We start from the raw sequence: 14,734 nt of genomic DNA, 5'->3' as shown, positions 1-14,734 counted from the left end.
CACGTCCACTAAAATGAAACACAAGTGTGTAAAACATATCTTTTCAATTCTAGGTCTAGATTTCCTAGTTGTCCTTTGTAAATGGACATTCAGCGTATAGTCACCTTAATGAGACATCTTTTAACTGTGTAATTCACTATGAAATCTCTAATCTTTTTCTTTCGTTCCTTCTGTCCCATGAAAGAACGATTACCAACCAGGAAGTGGAAGGTCTTTGAGAAGAAACCAACGCAAGCGCCAGCATGCCTACCAAACACGCTCCACCATAGAACACAGTCAGCAAGGCGCAAGTCAAAATGCCTGTGCACGAGGAGAATCAGACAGCTCCTCAGAGGTCTGACACGCCACACAGTTCTTTCAATAGGTTCCCTGTTCACAAATATCAGGGCTTGACAACAAATGTGCTGAGCCATTAAGGCTCCAGGTTTCTCCATGTAGGAAGAAACACTCAGGTCATTGAGTCTTTTGGATCTGTGGTGTAACTGTAGTATGTTGATCTTGGAGACTGAAGGACCATTTACCTAAATGCCAGCACAGTATTCAAAATGAGCTTAAAACAGGTTGGGTAATCTTGGAAACTTGAAACATTTTTCAAGTATATTTAACTGGGTTATGTTAAATCACTTTCTATTTTGGGATTTCACACAGCACATATATTCTAGGTCATATTCATCTGCATCTGTAGACTGCTGTTGAAAGAGATTGAGTATTGGTATTAATCATTGATATTGGCAAAGGAAGAACCTAAACTCTACCTGATTAAATATAACTTGTTCTCATTAAGGAAGCTAGCAAAATAAAAACAGACTGAACATTGTCACTTTGTAAATGCATTGAACATACGGAATAGCCATAAAGCTGGTCACTTGTCACTAAACATTATTGATCAAACACATAAGTAGGAGCTAATTTCATGGTTCTAGTACCATTAAAATTCACATCTCTTTCTATAGGAATTATATAAGCATACAGTATAATACTAATTAATATACAGAAAGAAATTGTAGACTTATTTAAAGCTAAGCCAGTCCTTAATTAGAAATCTTTCCTTGAATGAGACAACTCGCATAACTTGCTTGCAAACAAAAATGATGCATTTTAAACATGGCCTCAAAGTGGATCCTTTTGTTTTTCATACAGGAAGATGAGACTGTTGGCACAAGTGATGCATCTATGGATGATCCTGTGGCAGCATGGCAAAGTGAAAGCAGTTCCAGGTATCTTTACTGCTTTCTTAACTGGTAACATTATTTTATTACATAAATTAAAGAAGACAGGTGATACTGTGATACCATAACTACAGCTCAGCACAGATTTGTTATACTGGCCTAAGCAAAGTGTTTGGTACACTTCGGTAGTTTAAAATGGTAACCAACAAAATTTGTGGGGTCTGTGAACAGACAAATGATTTTATCTGTTTGAGTGACTAAGTAATTGCGGAAGTTTTAATAACAGTATTTAAACAGAAAACCAGTCTGAAAACTTCCTAATTTGAAGACTTTTTTTCCCAGTTCTTTATGAAACATTTTATTATGTGTTTTTTTGTTTTGTGAGGGTTTTTTTCGAAGTCATAAACAGTTTTGAAAGACCATTTGTAAGAAAATGTCTTTAATTAAGAACTGCTTGAAAAAAACAATGCTAGTTTGACAATAGAAATACTGACAGAAGTGCATACATATCATCTATTCATACTTCAGTATTTCCTAATTTTCCTGTTGTCAGTATATATTTGTGTACAGTTTCTACAGTCTCTTTATTTTCTTAATGCTATGCTTTTATGGCTAGAATGGCTATGAGCTAATATAAATACTGCACATGTTATTTGGATAGTAAAGAAGTCAGAATTGTATTTTTAGATGTGCTCTACTTTTATAATTTTTCATGCTTTTTGTGCAGTCTGTTCTCATGAAGTCAGTCTATGAATCAGTGAGATAATTAGTATGAAAATAGGTATCAGCCATAACTGTAGTTTTACCGTGAGTTTGCAATAGATAAAATAATTCGATGAAATACACGAATTAGAGAGCACTTTCGTTTCCTATAAATTCACCTGAGAATAAAATTTTGTGCCAATCCTGACATCTGTTCCACACAACCAGAAGAGCAGGTTGAATGTTTGGACTTTTCACTTTATTGTGTGAAAACTGAAGTGCTGTTTTCTTTCTTACAACTTTTTATTATCTGCAGTGATTCATCAAGTGAGTATTCTGACTGGACAGCAGATGCTGGAATTAATCTCCAGCCTCCAAAGAGACAGACCAGGCAGGCAGCTCGGAAAATCTGTAGTAGTTCTGAAGACGAAAATATGAAGGGAACAAAAGAACTGGAGCCAAAACGAAGGAAACTTAAACAGCCTAGAAAAAAGGTCAGTATTTTTAACGTTTTAGTGTCTTCTTTTTTACTTTATGAATTTATGCTTTTCACTACAGTTAGATTTACTCCAAGGTGGTTTTGTAGTAAAATTACAATGCATTTGTATTGCATCTACACTGTCATCCTTTTCAAGAAGATGTTCAGAATATTTCTAAAGAAATATAATCTCTTTATGGATGGGTGTTTTAACCTTCTATTATATTTCTAACAAACTTGACTTATTCCCTACTATTTAATTGAGGTTTTTGGAAGTTTGAAATTCCAGCATTTGCTTTACCTTATATCTTGTTCTCTTTGATAACTACTGTATGATCAATTTTCATATGTTCTGCCATATTAAAATTTACATTCTAAATTTAATGTAATATATTTAAGAAACCAAGTGGACTGCTTTCGATGGAAGGTGAACCCAGTGAAGAATGGCTTGCCCCCCAGTGGATCCTGGATACTATACCCCGCCGCTCACCTTTTGTCCCACAAATGGGAGATGAGGTACTGATTGTAGCAATTCTAAATACCCCAACTAGGCTGATGAGCTCTTTTTGGTCAGGACTATTATACCTAGCAATAATTTCAGTGAGTCATGCTCAAGATAGACTGAAATATGATAACTTTTATTTTATTCTCAAGCAGTCAGTTGTTTACAGATTTCAGTCCTGTTCTCTTTTTGTACACGTGTAACTTGTGAGTAGCAGGAAGAGTTGATTGTGCATCTTCAGACAAACCTGCACACTTCTTAGTGATCCCAACTTAGAAAACACATAGCAGGGTGCCACTGTGGGAGATGATACTAACATTTTTAAGGAGGAGCATGCTTTAGAATGAAATAAAGTGTGCAGTGTGTTCTGAAAGGGATGATGCCTGATGTCTTCATAGAAATTTTAGAATAGGAAAATAGAATTTTAGAATAGGAAAAGGACTATCAGTAAACTAATTTTTTTATTATTATTTTTGTTTTAAGATCATATACTTCAGGCAAGGCCATGAAGCTTATGTGCGGGCAGTAAGGAAAGCAAAAATTTACAGTATTAACATGCAAAAACAACCATGGAACAAAATGGAACTCAGGGTAAGTTAAGCAAGTACTTTGAAGAGCTGAATGTTAAGTACTTCGAAGAGCTGAATACCTCTGTAATGTTAAGTAGACCCTAAAAACCTGCATTAGTTTAAAATGTTAATATAAATTTAAAATTGTAAATCTTAAAGTGACTGTTTCATTAGACAAAGCCTTTACATCTGCTCAGTTCCTAATAATAGGAAGCCAGAAGGATATTAAAGAATGTGGAAGTTTATCTAGTGTGGCATTCTTGCTTGATAGATAAAAAAAGTAGAATATTAAATAAAAATAAGAAGTCAGAGTGAGAGTAGTTAAGCACTGGAACAGGATGCCCAGAGAGAAATGGAATCTCCATCCATGAGGGCTTCGCAAAGCTTGAGAGGGAAACCTCTAAGTGGCTTGATCAAACCTAGCTGTTAGATCCTGCCACATGCAGGATTTTGGACTTGATGACTCTCAGGGGTCACTTTCAACCCAAATTATTTTATTACTCTGTTGGGTTTTTTTCTTCATTCATTTAGAACCCACCACTCAAAAGCTGTTTATAGTTTTATCAACAGTCCACAATGACCTGAACATCTAGGTTCTATTTAGTGTTTTTAGTGCTGTATTAAGAAGACATCATGGTGTAAAGACCCAAATGTATGCACAATCTCTACTAAACAGTGGATCTAGCTAACCATATAATTGCATATCTTCTTAAAATCCTGGAAGACAATATCTTACAACATATTTTTACAAAATAAAAGTATTATGGATTGCTCAGGTAAATACTAAGTTTACATAGTTACGTATCTTATCCTTTTGCTTTGAACCACTGAGTCCCTTAATACTTAATCCACAGTGTTGGCATATTTTTTCTGCTTTACTCAGATTTCATACGAAGAGAAGAGCACATAGATGTGCTCATTTCCATATATGTATATGGCAGTGGTTCTATTAATGAAAATAATTGCTTTACTGAAAAAATATCTAGTTACTAGTCCTAGGTATTCAGTGATTCCAGCTGTAATCTCCAAAGGCATCATCAGGAAAAGGAAATAGCATTTCATTTAGGATAGAGATCTTACCACCAGCTGATGTTTGACAGGATGAGAACATAAAGGCTATTGTTGAATTTCCGCTTTAAGAGGAAGCATTTCCTTTTACTTCCCCTGTAAATTGCTATGTGAGGGTGAGAGGCCCTGGGATGGACAGGTATGACCAGAGTCAGTGTGTTGCTTAGCACTTTATAACAAAAGTTATATAGTTTGTGGGTATCCTGTTCACAAATTCACAAAGGAAATGAGCACCGTGTATCTTTTTCATTCATCTTTTTAAGATGACTGACATTGATTTTTACTATTTGAAAGACTTTTATGGGTGAAATTACCTAGGCTGTCAAGTGGAAACATATTTGGTTTTTATTAATACTATAATATAGTATTAATAAATTTATTTTTTTATATTATATAATATATAATATAAAAAAGTTTGGTACTTAAACATGGATGTTTTTGTTGTTACCGAGTTAAAGTAATACTGTTCCATCCTTATTGATAAATAGGAACAAGAATTTGTGAAGACTGTAGGAATTAAATATGAAGTTGGGCCTCCTACACTCTGCTGCTTGAAGCTTGCATTCCTAGATCCAATCACAGGCAAGATGACAGGAGAATCATTTTCCATAAAGTAAGGAACTGAAATGCTGATAACATTCTTCAGCAGATTTTCTTGCCGTTTAGAAGCTTCCCCCTACCTTCCTTTCTTTTTACTCTTGCAAAGCATGATGGTGGCTTTACATAGTTATTATGCCAAACCTGAAAACAGAATGCATGAAATTTTGTGTTGGAGACTGTATTGTACATGTGGAACTGTGTTTATGGGTTATAGAAGCAATTGTTTTTATCTGTTTCATGAAGGTACCATGATATGCCAGATGTTATTGACTTCCTTGTGCTGCATCAGTTTTATAATGAAGCCAAAGAAAGGAACTGGCAAATAGGTGACTATTTTTTAACACTTCCGTATGTTTTGCAACATTTCTGTAGCTGTTTAGTAGGATACAGCATCTCTTATCATGCGATGTAAAGGGTTATTGATAAATAGGAACAAGAATTTGTGAAGACTGTAGGAATTAAATACAAAGGTGGGCCTCCTACACTCTGCTGCTTGAAGCTTGCATTCCTAGATCCAATCACAGGCAAGATGACAGGAGGATCATTTTCCATAAAGTAAGGAACTGAAACGCTGATGACATTCTTCAAGAGATTTACTACGTATGCTATTATAGCAATCATTGGAAACTTTATTTGATGTTTGCTGCAATTCCTGTAGCAGATAAAAAAAAGAGAAATGAGGGGAACTGTTGCAAGCAGAACAATCTGCTGTTATATTGTGATTTGAGGCATGCAGGCAGCTGTGACTATTTGCTAGAGATGTGAAAGTCCTCCCTTTCGGGGAAGGGCTTGATTCCTGTAGTGTAAAATGTAAAAACTGAAGTTGTGCATTTATAAAAGATGAAGTAGATTCTCTAAAACGAAGTATTTAACAATTATTTATGTTGTTCTTTTGCTGCATGCAATCTTTTTCCTCATAGGGGATAGATTTCGCAGTATAATAGATGATGCTTGGTGGTTTGGAACTGTGGAGAGTCAGCAGCCTTTCCAGGCAGAATATCCAGATAGTTCCTTCCAGTGCTACTGTGTTCAGTAAGTACTTGCATATCTGTAATGTATCACACACGTTTACATGCTCTGGGTCTCCTAGGCATTTACATGCGACTTAAATGTGTACCTCTAGAACTAGGATCCTTTTTCTTTCCATTTAAATACATGAACAGCCACTTTATTTATTTAATAATTAACTTATTCATAAAACAAAGCTTTTCATGTGAGCAGCTGTGCAGTGAACGTATAGGAGATAACAAGAGAAAAGTAAGGAGTTGGAACATAGCTAGTGTTGCGTCTTGTTTCTAATAGGCATGACCTTTTTGGTTTAAGTCTGGCAGAGAAAAGGTGTATCATTATATTTGGCTCTAACTTAGGCATTTGAACGTATTTTTTTTAATAGCTGGGACAATAATGAAAGAGAGAGGATGAGTCCATGGGACATGGAACCGATTCCAGAAGGAAGTAAGTGTGTGTTGAATTCATGTCCTTATGCAAAGTAAATAATATTTGCCACTGCTGGTACTTACTGTTGTTGAATTCCTCTTCAGCTGCGTATCCAGAGGAGGTTGGTGCTGGAGTTCCTGTGACTCCAGATGAGCTGACAGCTCTTCTCTACAAACCCCAGGAAGGAGAATGGGGAGCCCATTCCAGAGATGAAGAATGTGAACGAGTAATCCAGGGGATTGAGCAACTTCTTTCCCTTGGTATGTTTGGAGAGAAAAGGGGGAAGGATTAAGAATACCATTATGATGGCACATGCCTGGACAGTAGATAGGATGGAGTGCTGGGAGTTGGTGTGGAATATTTTAAATGTGTTCAACTAAATCATTGGAAAAGAGCCTTTAAAATTTCCTATGGTGTCTTTTTCAGTTGTACTCCCTTTTCTTTGGGGCTTGACCTGCTTTCTTTCAAGTTCATGGGGGTTCTTAGTGGATCCTATCTATATATAAAAGAGCAAAATGTTGAATTAGACCCCTCAAAAAAACAACCAACAAGTCCTCACCAAACATCCTCACCAAGCAATACATTGTAACTGGTTTGTAGCTGTTTAATAGCACACTGTGATTTAAGTTCTTTCCTATATTTATACGCATGTCTATATTCTTAGTTTATGTTGCTTGTAATATTCCTGTAGCAAGAGCGTATGCCAGGTTGCTTTTTAGCAATACGGATGCAAATGTCAGATGTGATACTTAAACAAAAAATGCTTTTTCAAGAGTGGTACAGATGGTACAAGAGGAAGAATCCTACCCTTTGGGTAATGACTTAGCCAGCTGCAGATCTGTATTGCTTTTGCTGAAAGAAAACTGAGAAACCATTATAAGGAATCTAGTTATCTTAAAACTTCCTTCTGTTTTCTTCTGAGGCATCTAAATTATTTTGATCTTTTGTCTTTCAGACATTTCTAATCCCTTTGCTGTTCCAGTGGACCTTAGTGCCTATCCCATGTATTGCACTGTTGTTGCTTATCCAACTGACCTCACCACAATCAGGAGGAGACTTGAAAACAGGTTTTATAGGTTAGCTGGATTTTTATTTGTTTGTAATCTACTTTTACCACAGCCCCATTGAGGACAATATGTTTAGCTGAATACCATGTAATGCCATTTCTGCAATATATTTCTTTGGTAAGCCAACAGCATCAGGTTCTATTTGGCCTTGGGCAAAGTAAGTCTTCCTGAATAATAATTTCTTTTGGCCACATTGCTAAGGCAGAAGCTGGTTTATCTGAATCTGGTGTCTTTTTTGTGTAACACACCAAGCCTTACTCCCTGGATGCCTTGCAGGCAGAGCATATTTACTTCATCGCTATCTCTACTGCCTTTGAAGCAAACGCTTTGCCTTGTATTTCACTTGCCAGCAGTGGGCTAAATAGTGCTATAAACTGGAAATCTCAGTTTTTCCAGTTAACTTGAGGATAGATAATGTTCTGCTCTTTTTTTCTTTTTCCTTCTGAGAACCACTTTACCTCTAAGGCTTCCTCTAAGTGGGAGCAGTCAGCAGTCTTCTTCAGGAGGTTTGTTTCCTCTGCTCATTCCATTCATTGCTGATTTGAAGAGGGACATTTTTTTCCACAAAGCTATTGCAGCCTGGCACATCGGGACTGTCAGCAGTATGTGAACAGAAACCACTTACCTTGGTGTCTAGCAACCTGTTTCTCCTGGACCTTAATTACCTGATTCCTTTTTTTAATGAGGAATCCCACTGAATTCAGAATGAAAACAGTGTGCACCTTTCCATCTCTTTTGTTTGTGGTTTTTTTCAGAAGAATCTCTGCCCTGATGTGGGAGGTACGATACATAGAACATAATGCCAGGACCTTCAATGAGCCAGACAGTCCTATAGTCAAAGCAGCCAAAATTGTAACAGATGTCTTACTTCACTTCATCGGGTAGGTCTGGTTTTTGCTTTATAGACCTGATGTCTTGAGTTTCTGAGATACTTGATTATGCATTTTGGCTTTTGTTATTGTCCTGCAGGGATCAGAGTTGTACTGATATATTAGAAATATATAACAAGGTGAAAGCAGAAGATCTAAGCAGTACTGATGAAGAGGAGGAGGTAAGACCATTAAGTCTGATCATCAGAACTTCTTGCCTTTTTAAATTCAGCACTTGTAAGAAATTTGAGCAAAGATTGTTGTTGAGTTTTTTTACTTTATGGGTAGTTGCCTTGAGTTTTTGAGATCAGCCTATTTAAGCCATTCATGTTGCTCACCTGGGCAATAAGTTCCTCATATAAGTAAAAATGATTCCTGGAACTGCCTATCTTTGCTCTTCTCTCAGCACATGATGTCTTGGTGTGTGAGGAAGTTTTAGTAAGTAGGGGAAGTATAACCTGGAGGGGTTACTCAGTCTGCTGAACCAGAAGGACAACAGCTCTGCTATTGTTAGCAAGGCAGCAGAGCTGGTTTTCTTACACAATTCTGTGTCATTTCCCATCATTTGTACTGTGGAGTGAAATAACAGGTAGAAACCAAGTACCACTCGCTTTAACTTTTTCTCACTCCTTACCTTCTCCCGTTAAATGCAGTTTGTAAACAGTTTGAAATGTGCTGTAGTTCCTGTTGCAAAGAAGTGACCTGTTATAACCTCCGTCACTTGGTTTTGGTTTACTTTTTCAGTGTTGCTTTCTAGTACATGAGCCATATAAGATTTAATTAGGGGGCTTCTTGTCTCCTCCCTTCCCTAAGACATACTTCATTGTTGCAGTTTTGAAATACTTAAGTTAAACCTGATGCTGCTTGAAGACCAATATGCTTATGGCTGATGCCATTGTCTTGGATTTATATTACAGAATCATAGAATGGTTTGGGTTGGAAAGGACCTTAAGATCATCCAGTTCCAACCCCCCTGCCGTGGACAGGGACACCTCCCACTAGACCAGGTTGCTGATTCTATACTACAATGTAATAATTTAATTGCTTTTGTAAACTGAAGATATATAATGGCATCTATTTTCACAGATTATTGAAAGAGTATTTTGAGGACAATGAGGGATTTCCTTGACTTAAATAGCAGACCCTCCTTTCCCAACTTAACCTTCTTGTGCCAGTTGTGAATCTCATCTGTTCCATGTCAAGAAATGATCAGAAGTGTCCAAAATTGCTGATATATGCCATTCCTTTATCTCCAGCTTTTCAAAGATCTGGTTTATAATATGCTTTGGTTTATAAAGTGTTTTAAAATAAGAAACAAATTGCTTTTAGATTTTTTGTAGAAACTTTCCTGTCCTCTCAAAATTACATATTTTTAATTACTGGTAGGAAGCTGTGTACAAAGGAGGTTTTATTGTAATTTCTAAATCCAGATTCTGAAAGGAATATTACTTACACTTGATGTAAGTGTGCCTACATGAAACCTGAATAAACTCAGTACGGCTGCTCAGAGCATGGGCATTTAGGTGGGGGAATACAGCTCTTCAAGACTTGGACTTTGCTGAATCTTAAGGACTCAGCATTCATATTTCTCACATGGTTTATATATAATTTTTATGGAAGGAAACTTGGAAAAGAGATGAAACAGCTTATCCACCCAAGTTCTTATTTTTTAAAGTTATGTAAGTTCTAGTTTGAAACTAGTTTCTGGTTTTCTTGAACCATTTGTTGCATTTGACTAGTTTAAAATTGTGTTTCTTGTTGCTATCTGGTTTTTAACTTCTTTTTTCCGTGGCTGGGGCTGTGTAGAACACGTGTGTGTGTAATCATTACCATTGCCTTTAGGTGGCAGAAGTGGATGAAGATTCAGATGCTCCAGGAACTTCATCTGGAAAAAGACGAGTGAGTAAACGTTTCTGCTGGGTCTGGCTTGTGAAGGGAGATAGACCAGGTACTGGAACACTCATTTAGGTCTGGAATGGTCTAAATTTGTCATAGCTGACAGTCTGTAGGGCTAACTGTGTGAATTCAGTTGCATGTACGTGTGAGTGTTGGCAGACTAAGGAAGTTATCGTGCAGGAAAATTTACTTTATTGCTGAAGAATCTTTTTTTAATTTGATTTGAAAAACACTAGAACTGATTAAATTTTCAGTCAAATTTGGATGAAAGCTGATAAAAATATCAAGGCTGGATCTGAAATACTGCCTACCTCTCATGGGTTTGAGTGGTTCTGTGTTACCAGAAAAGGCATATTTCTGCAGTTTGCATACTGAGTATTGTTGTGCCATCAGCTACGCTTTCATCTTCCTGCATTTCTGGTTTTAATTGTGGAAATCTGCTTTGAGTCAGAAAGCTGGTAAATTAATAGGAACTGAAAGTGAAAAATGTGAATAGTCTGAAAAAGTCTGAAGTACCTCTGTTTCCCTGCAGGTAAGACGACGAATAAAAAGACAGCCCATGAAAGCAAGTCCTGATGCTTGGAAAGAACAATGCAAGCAGTTGTTAAACCTGATCTATGAAAGAGAGGACTCTGAGCCTTTCAGACAGCCAGTTGATCTCTTCTCCTATCCTGTAAGTACACCTTCCATACGCAAAATTAAAAAAGTCTATTGCTCATCCTTTGGCAAAGCATGCATGTTGGGCATGTTTCTAACCTCTCCCTTTGTGAGCTGGAACACACTATGTTCTGCGCACTGATGTTTTCAGAGAATTATCTGCAGTAACTCTCAAGTAGAAATAATTACTTGAGCCACTGTTGTGGATGAACACTTAGGTAGTTTTATTGCTGTAGGACTTGACAGCCTTTACTTGTGTATTCTTGCAGGATTATCGAGATATTGTAGACACTCCCATGGACTTCAGCACTGTGAAAGAAACATTGGAAGCAGGAAACTACGTTAGTCCTTTGGAATTCTACAAAGATATTCGTTTAATATTCTGCAACTCTAAAGCTTACACTCCTAATAAAAAGTCTCGAGTAAGTAATAAATATTAATGCCTTCTTTACAAAAACTCTGGCTCCACATGGATACAGTGTGTGGAATAAGATCTGTGTCTGAAGAGCAAAGCACTGCATTGTGAACTAAAAATAAGTATTTTATGTCAATTCTGGGAGCTATGGTTATAAATTTGCTTTGTTCTGCTCATGCAGATCACTTTGGAATTTTATTTTCATCTGAACTTAAAGGTTCTCAGAAACTGTTGGTACAAAATAGAATTAGAGCAGTTGATATGTTCATAATATACTCAAAATTCTGTCTACTTTTATGTTTCCAGACATTAAATTGTACTGACCTTATTATGGTAAGGAAAAGCTGCATATTCAACAAGATGCTTAAGTTGTGACAAAATCACTTCTCTGAAACACATCATTTAGGATAGATAAGGTCAGAAAGTCACCTAATATTTCTTGTGTAGAAACAGGAGCCCTTTTAAACTACTAAGAAATGTGGGACTAGACAGAGACACTATTGCTTCAAGCAATTATACAATACAATACAAAACAATAATACATAGAATTTAATATTGTCATAGAATTTTCATGTGGCGTCTAACATGGTGTGACACAAGGTGCTGTCACACAGGAGAAGGAGCAGAGTGTGCTGCAAAGAGCATTCAGTGCAAGTGTAAAGGGTATTGGATTGGAGGAAGCAGGAGGTTGAGCAACCTTACTCATCATTTGAGGAGTAATAGTCTTAGCTCATCAGTGGAATGACTACTACTGTGTTTTGTGTAAGCAGGACAATGAGAGTAAGCCTGAAGTAGGCTGGTGTTGTGGGAGAAGGGAACTGCAGCCAAGTGTTAGCAAGTGTGAGAGAAAGCACAAAGTTGCCATTGCTGAAGGTAAATTGAACTCTTGGTGTTGAATAAGGGCTGAAAGGTGTGCTGTGAGTAAGCTCTGCAGGTAAAGACTTTTGCTCGCTTTAATAGAAGGGAAATCAGTAGAGGATTGCAAGAAGAAAAGTGATTTGAGGGTGTTTTATGTATGCTTGACATCAGAGTAATCCTGGTGAGTTATTGACTGCTGCATGCTCCCTGGGAACTTCCTTGTGTATTAATAACTGAACAGCTTGTGAGTCAAGTCCCAAATTACTTTAATAGAGTGGCCCATCAATATCCATTTGTCTAAATACTGTGAAGTGTCTCAGTGAGGTGATCCTTGCTGGAGAGCCGGGGCACACGGCTGGGCCTTCTGCCACAGTAGGTTCTTCTGCTGCCAAATGTGAGCCAGCATCCTGAGGTTTTCTAACCCGTTTTACCATCTTTGCAACAGCATCGTGAATGGAGGCAGGAAAGGTAGGGTTCTACATACCGGAACTGAAGAAAGAGACATTGCTCAAATACAAGGGTCTGGTCAAGAATTTAGTTACATGAATGTAAAGAAAACTCTATGTCAAAGAGATTTTATGTTCAGACAGGCTGCAGGAAATGGGAGGATGTCTGAGTGTAAGATGATAACATGTCCTTGATGGTGTTTTCACAATTTTCAGAAGACTGGATGCAGCAGAAGCATATGAGTATGAGGAAGGAAGTTTGAACTATTAGTTTGTCAAGACTTAAGTATACCCAAGGTAAAATCTTGAAGAGAAGTAAATACAGTCTGAAACATGGAGAAGTAGCCAGGAGTGAATTTGTGGATGAGGCTACACAGAGGGAAGGCCTAGAAAGGGGACAGGAAAACAGTTTAAGGATTTTGACATCTGGCTTACAGAAGCTAGGTTTGAGGACATTTTAGTTGATTTCTCTGTGCAGCTCTGTAGGAGTGGTGTGAGGATGCATCACTAGGGAATTAAAGCAAAAAACAAAGGTGAGGGGGCAGCAAAGTTTGATTGTTTATCTCTTGGTACTTCAAGTTATCTTACGACACAATTCCATGTGTTCTGGAGCTTAACGTTTCAGTAATCTAGATCCTCATTTTTCTTTAACCCTGTAAGTATTTTGTACTATAAGTAATTACAACTTTTTATGAAAACACTTTCTGTTGTGAGAATACATGTGTACCATAGAAGGAAATTATCTTTAAAGAACCTTGTAGCTGAATGTCACCATGAATTTTTCTTCTGTGCTACGAAGTGTGGGCATCTCTGTGATTATTTTTTTCTTCCTTGATGTTCAAGTTATTCAGCTTCTAATAAGTATGACGATGCTTTCTCACTCCAGATTTACAGCATGACACTTCGACTATCTGCCTTATTTGAAAATCATATGAAGAATATCATCTCTGAGTACAAGTCAGCAATGCAATGTCAGAAGAGGAAAAGGCCACGGTACCGAAAACGGCTAAGAAGCAGTAGCAGTTCACCCTCAACTAGCAGAGCATCTAGGTAACATAATGTTGGTGGAACTTGCTTTTAGTATCATTGGGAATGCCAGCGGTAGACTTGCTTTTGTGCATAAGCAGTCAGCAACAGTAAGTCTCCTTTCCTGGTGCAGTTGCTCTATTAGGTAATAAAATCATGAGCTCAAAGTCCATGCTCAATCTGTAGTTTGTGCATAGTTCTCATAAGCGGAAGACTTTGTGATTAGAAGTATTCCCTCTGGAGGAAATGGAAGACCAAGTTTCTTTTTGCCTTTGTTTAGTAACTCTTGAAAAAAAGTGTTGTATAACACTTTGCTGACTTGTGTGTGATACATTATCTAAGTAAACAGAGTATTTGTTTTAAAAGGTGAGATAAAATCTTGGTCTTGCAAACTCGTAGGCATGTAGCAAACAGAATGACATTGGAACTATTTTTAGTGTTACTACACCTGTGCAAGTACTGGAAAAAAGAGATCACTTATGTTATACGTTTGCTTCAGAAAGCAAGGAACTTTACAGGGAAAATTGGTTTTGTATGTGAGACTTTTGATACTAACAGTTTTATCTCTTTGGGATATTTTGTGTCTTCAGCCCAAAAGGAAAACAGAAACAAATGAAGATTCAACCTAAACCCAGCCAGAATACCTCACTGCCTTTGACTAGGACTAGCTCTTCAGTTTCATCTCATGGTAAGGAGAAGTTTTCTAAAATGCATCTTTTCTCTTGCAGCAAGTAGTACATGCAGATCAAAGCTTATGTGTCATGAGACACATTCAAAACCCACCTGTTGAAAGAGCAAGTAGCAAGGTCATGGAAACATGCTGTCTGTAGATTGTGTTAGCTGAAATTGGCCTTCCAGCTGTTGGTAAGTTATTGATAGGAGAATAGGGAACACAAGTCTGTCCTGGGTAAGAATTAACCTAGCGAAAAGAGCCTGGACTTTCTGTATACGGGCTTCTCTCATGCAAGAATTGCA

At 37.3% G+C, this 14,734-nt stretch overlaps 1 protein-coding gene across 3 annotated transcripts in view; it reads left to right on the top strand.

The window, feature by feature from the left end:
* The window catches only part of BRWD3 (bromodomain and WD repeat domain containing 3), a 59,555-nt gene that overhangs the window by 36,439 nt on the left and 8,382 nt on the right, over positions 1–14,734 (top strand). For all 3 annotated transcript variants that reach the window (XM_080624699.1, XM_080624700.1, XM_080624701.1), the window contains 18 exons: positions 185–334; positions 1,141–1,217; positions 2,188–2,365; positions 2,749–2,865; positions 3,335–3,442; positions 4,977–5,101; positions 5,332–5,414; positions 6,009–6,120; positions 6,482–6,543; positions 6,630–6,785; positions 7,481–7,601; positions 8,348–8,473; positions 8,562–8,643; positions 10,304–10,360; positions 10,890–11,030; positions 11,284–11,436; positions 13,620–13,783; positions 14,350–14,447. In XM_080624699.1, the coding sequence (XP_080480825.1) occupies positions 185–334; positions 1,141–1,217; positions 2,188–2,365; positions 2,749–2,865; positions 3,335–3,442; positions 4,977–5,101; positions 5,332–5,414; positions 6,009–6,120; positions 6,482–6,543; positions 6,630–6,785; positions 7,481–7,601; positions 8,348–8,473; positions 8,562–8,643; positions 10,304–10,360; positions 10,890–11,030; positions 11,284–11,436; positions 13,620–13,783; positions 14,350–14,447 (2,110 nt within the window). The remainder of the gene's footprint in view (positions 1–184; positions 335–1,140; positions 1,218–2,187; positions 2,366–2,748; positions 2,866–3,334; positions 3,443–4,976; positions 5,102–5,331; positions 5,415–6,008; positions 6,121–6,481; positions 6,544–6,629; positions 6,786–7,480; positions 7,602–8,347; positions 8,474–8,561; positions 8,644–10,303; positions 10,361–10,889; positions 11,031–11,283; positions 11,437–13,619; positions 13,784–14,349; positions 14,448–14,734) is intronic.

Source organism: Psittacula echo (assembly GCF_963264785.1).
Source record: "Psittacula echo genome assembly, chromosome: 8".
Taxonomy (NCBI): domain Eukaryota; kingdom Metazoa; phylum Chordata; class Aves; order Psittaciformes; family Psittacidae; genus Psittacula; species Psittacula echo.
Note: the sequence above shows the minus strand (reverse complement) of the source record. Positions and strands in the feature narration are given on the sequence as shown.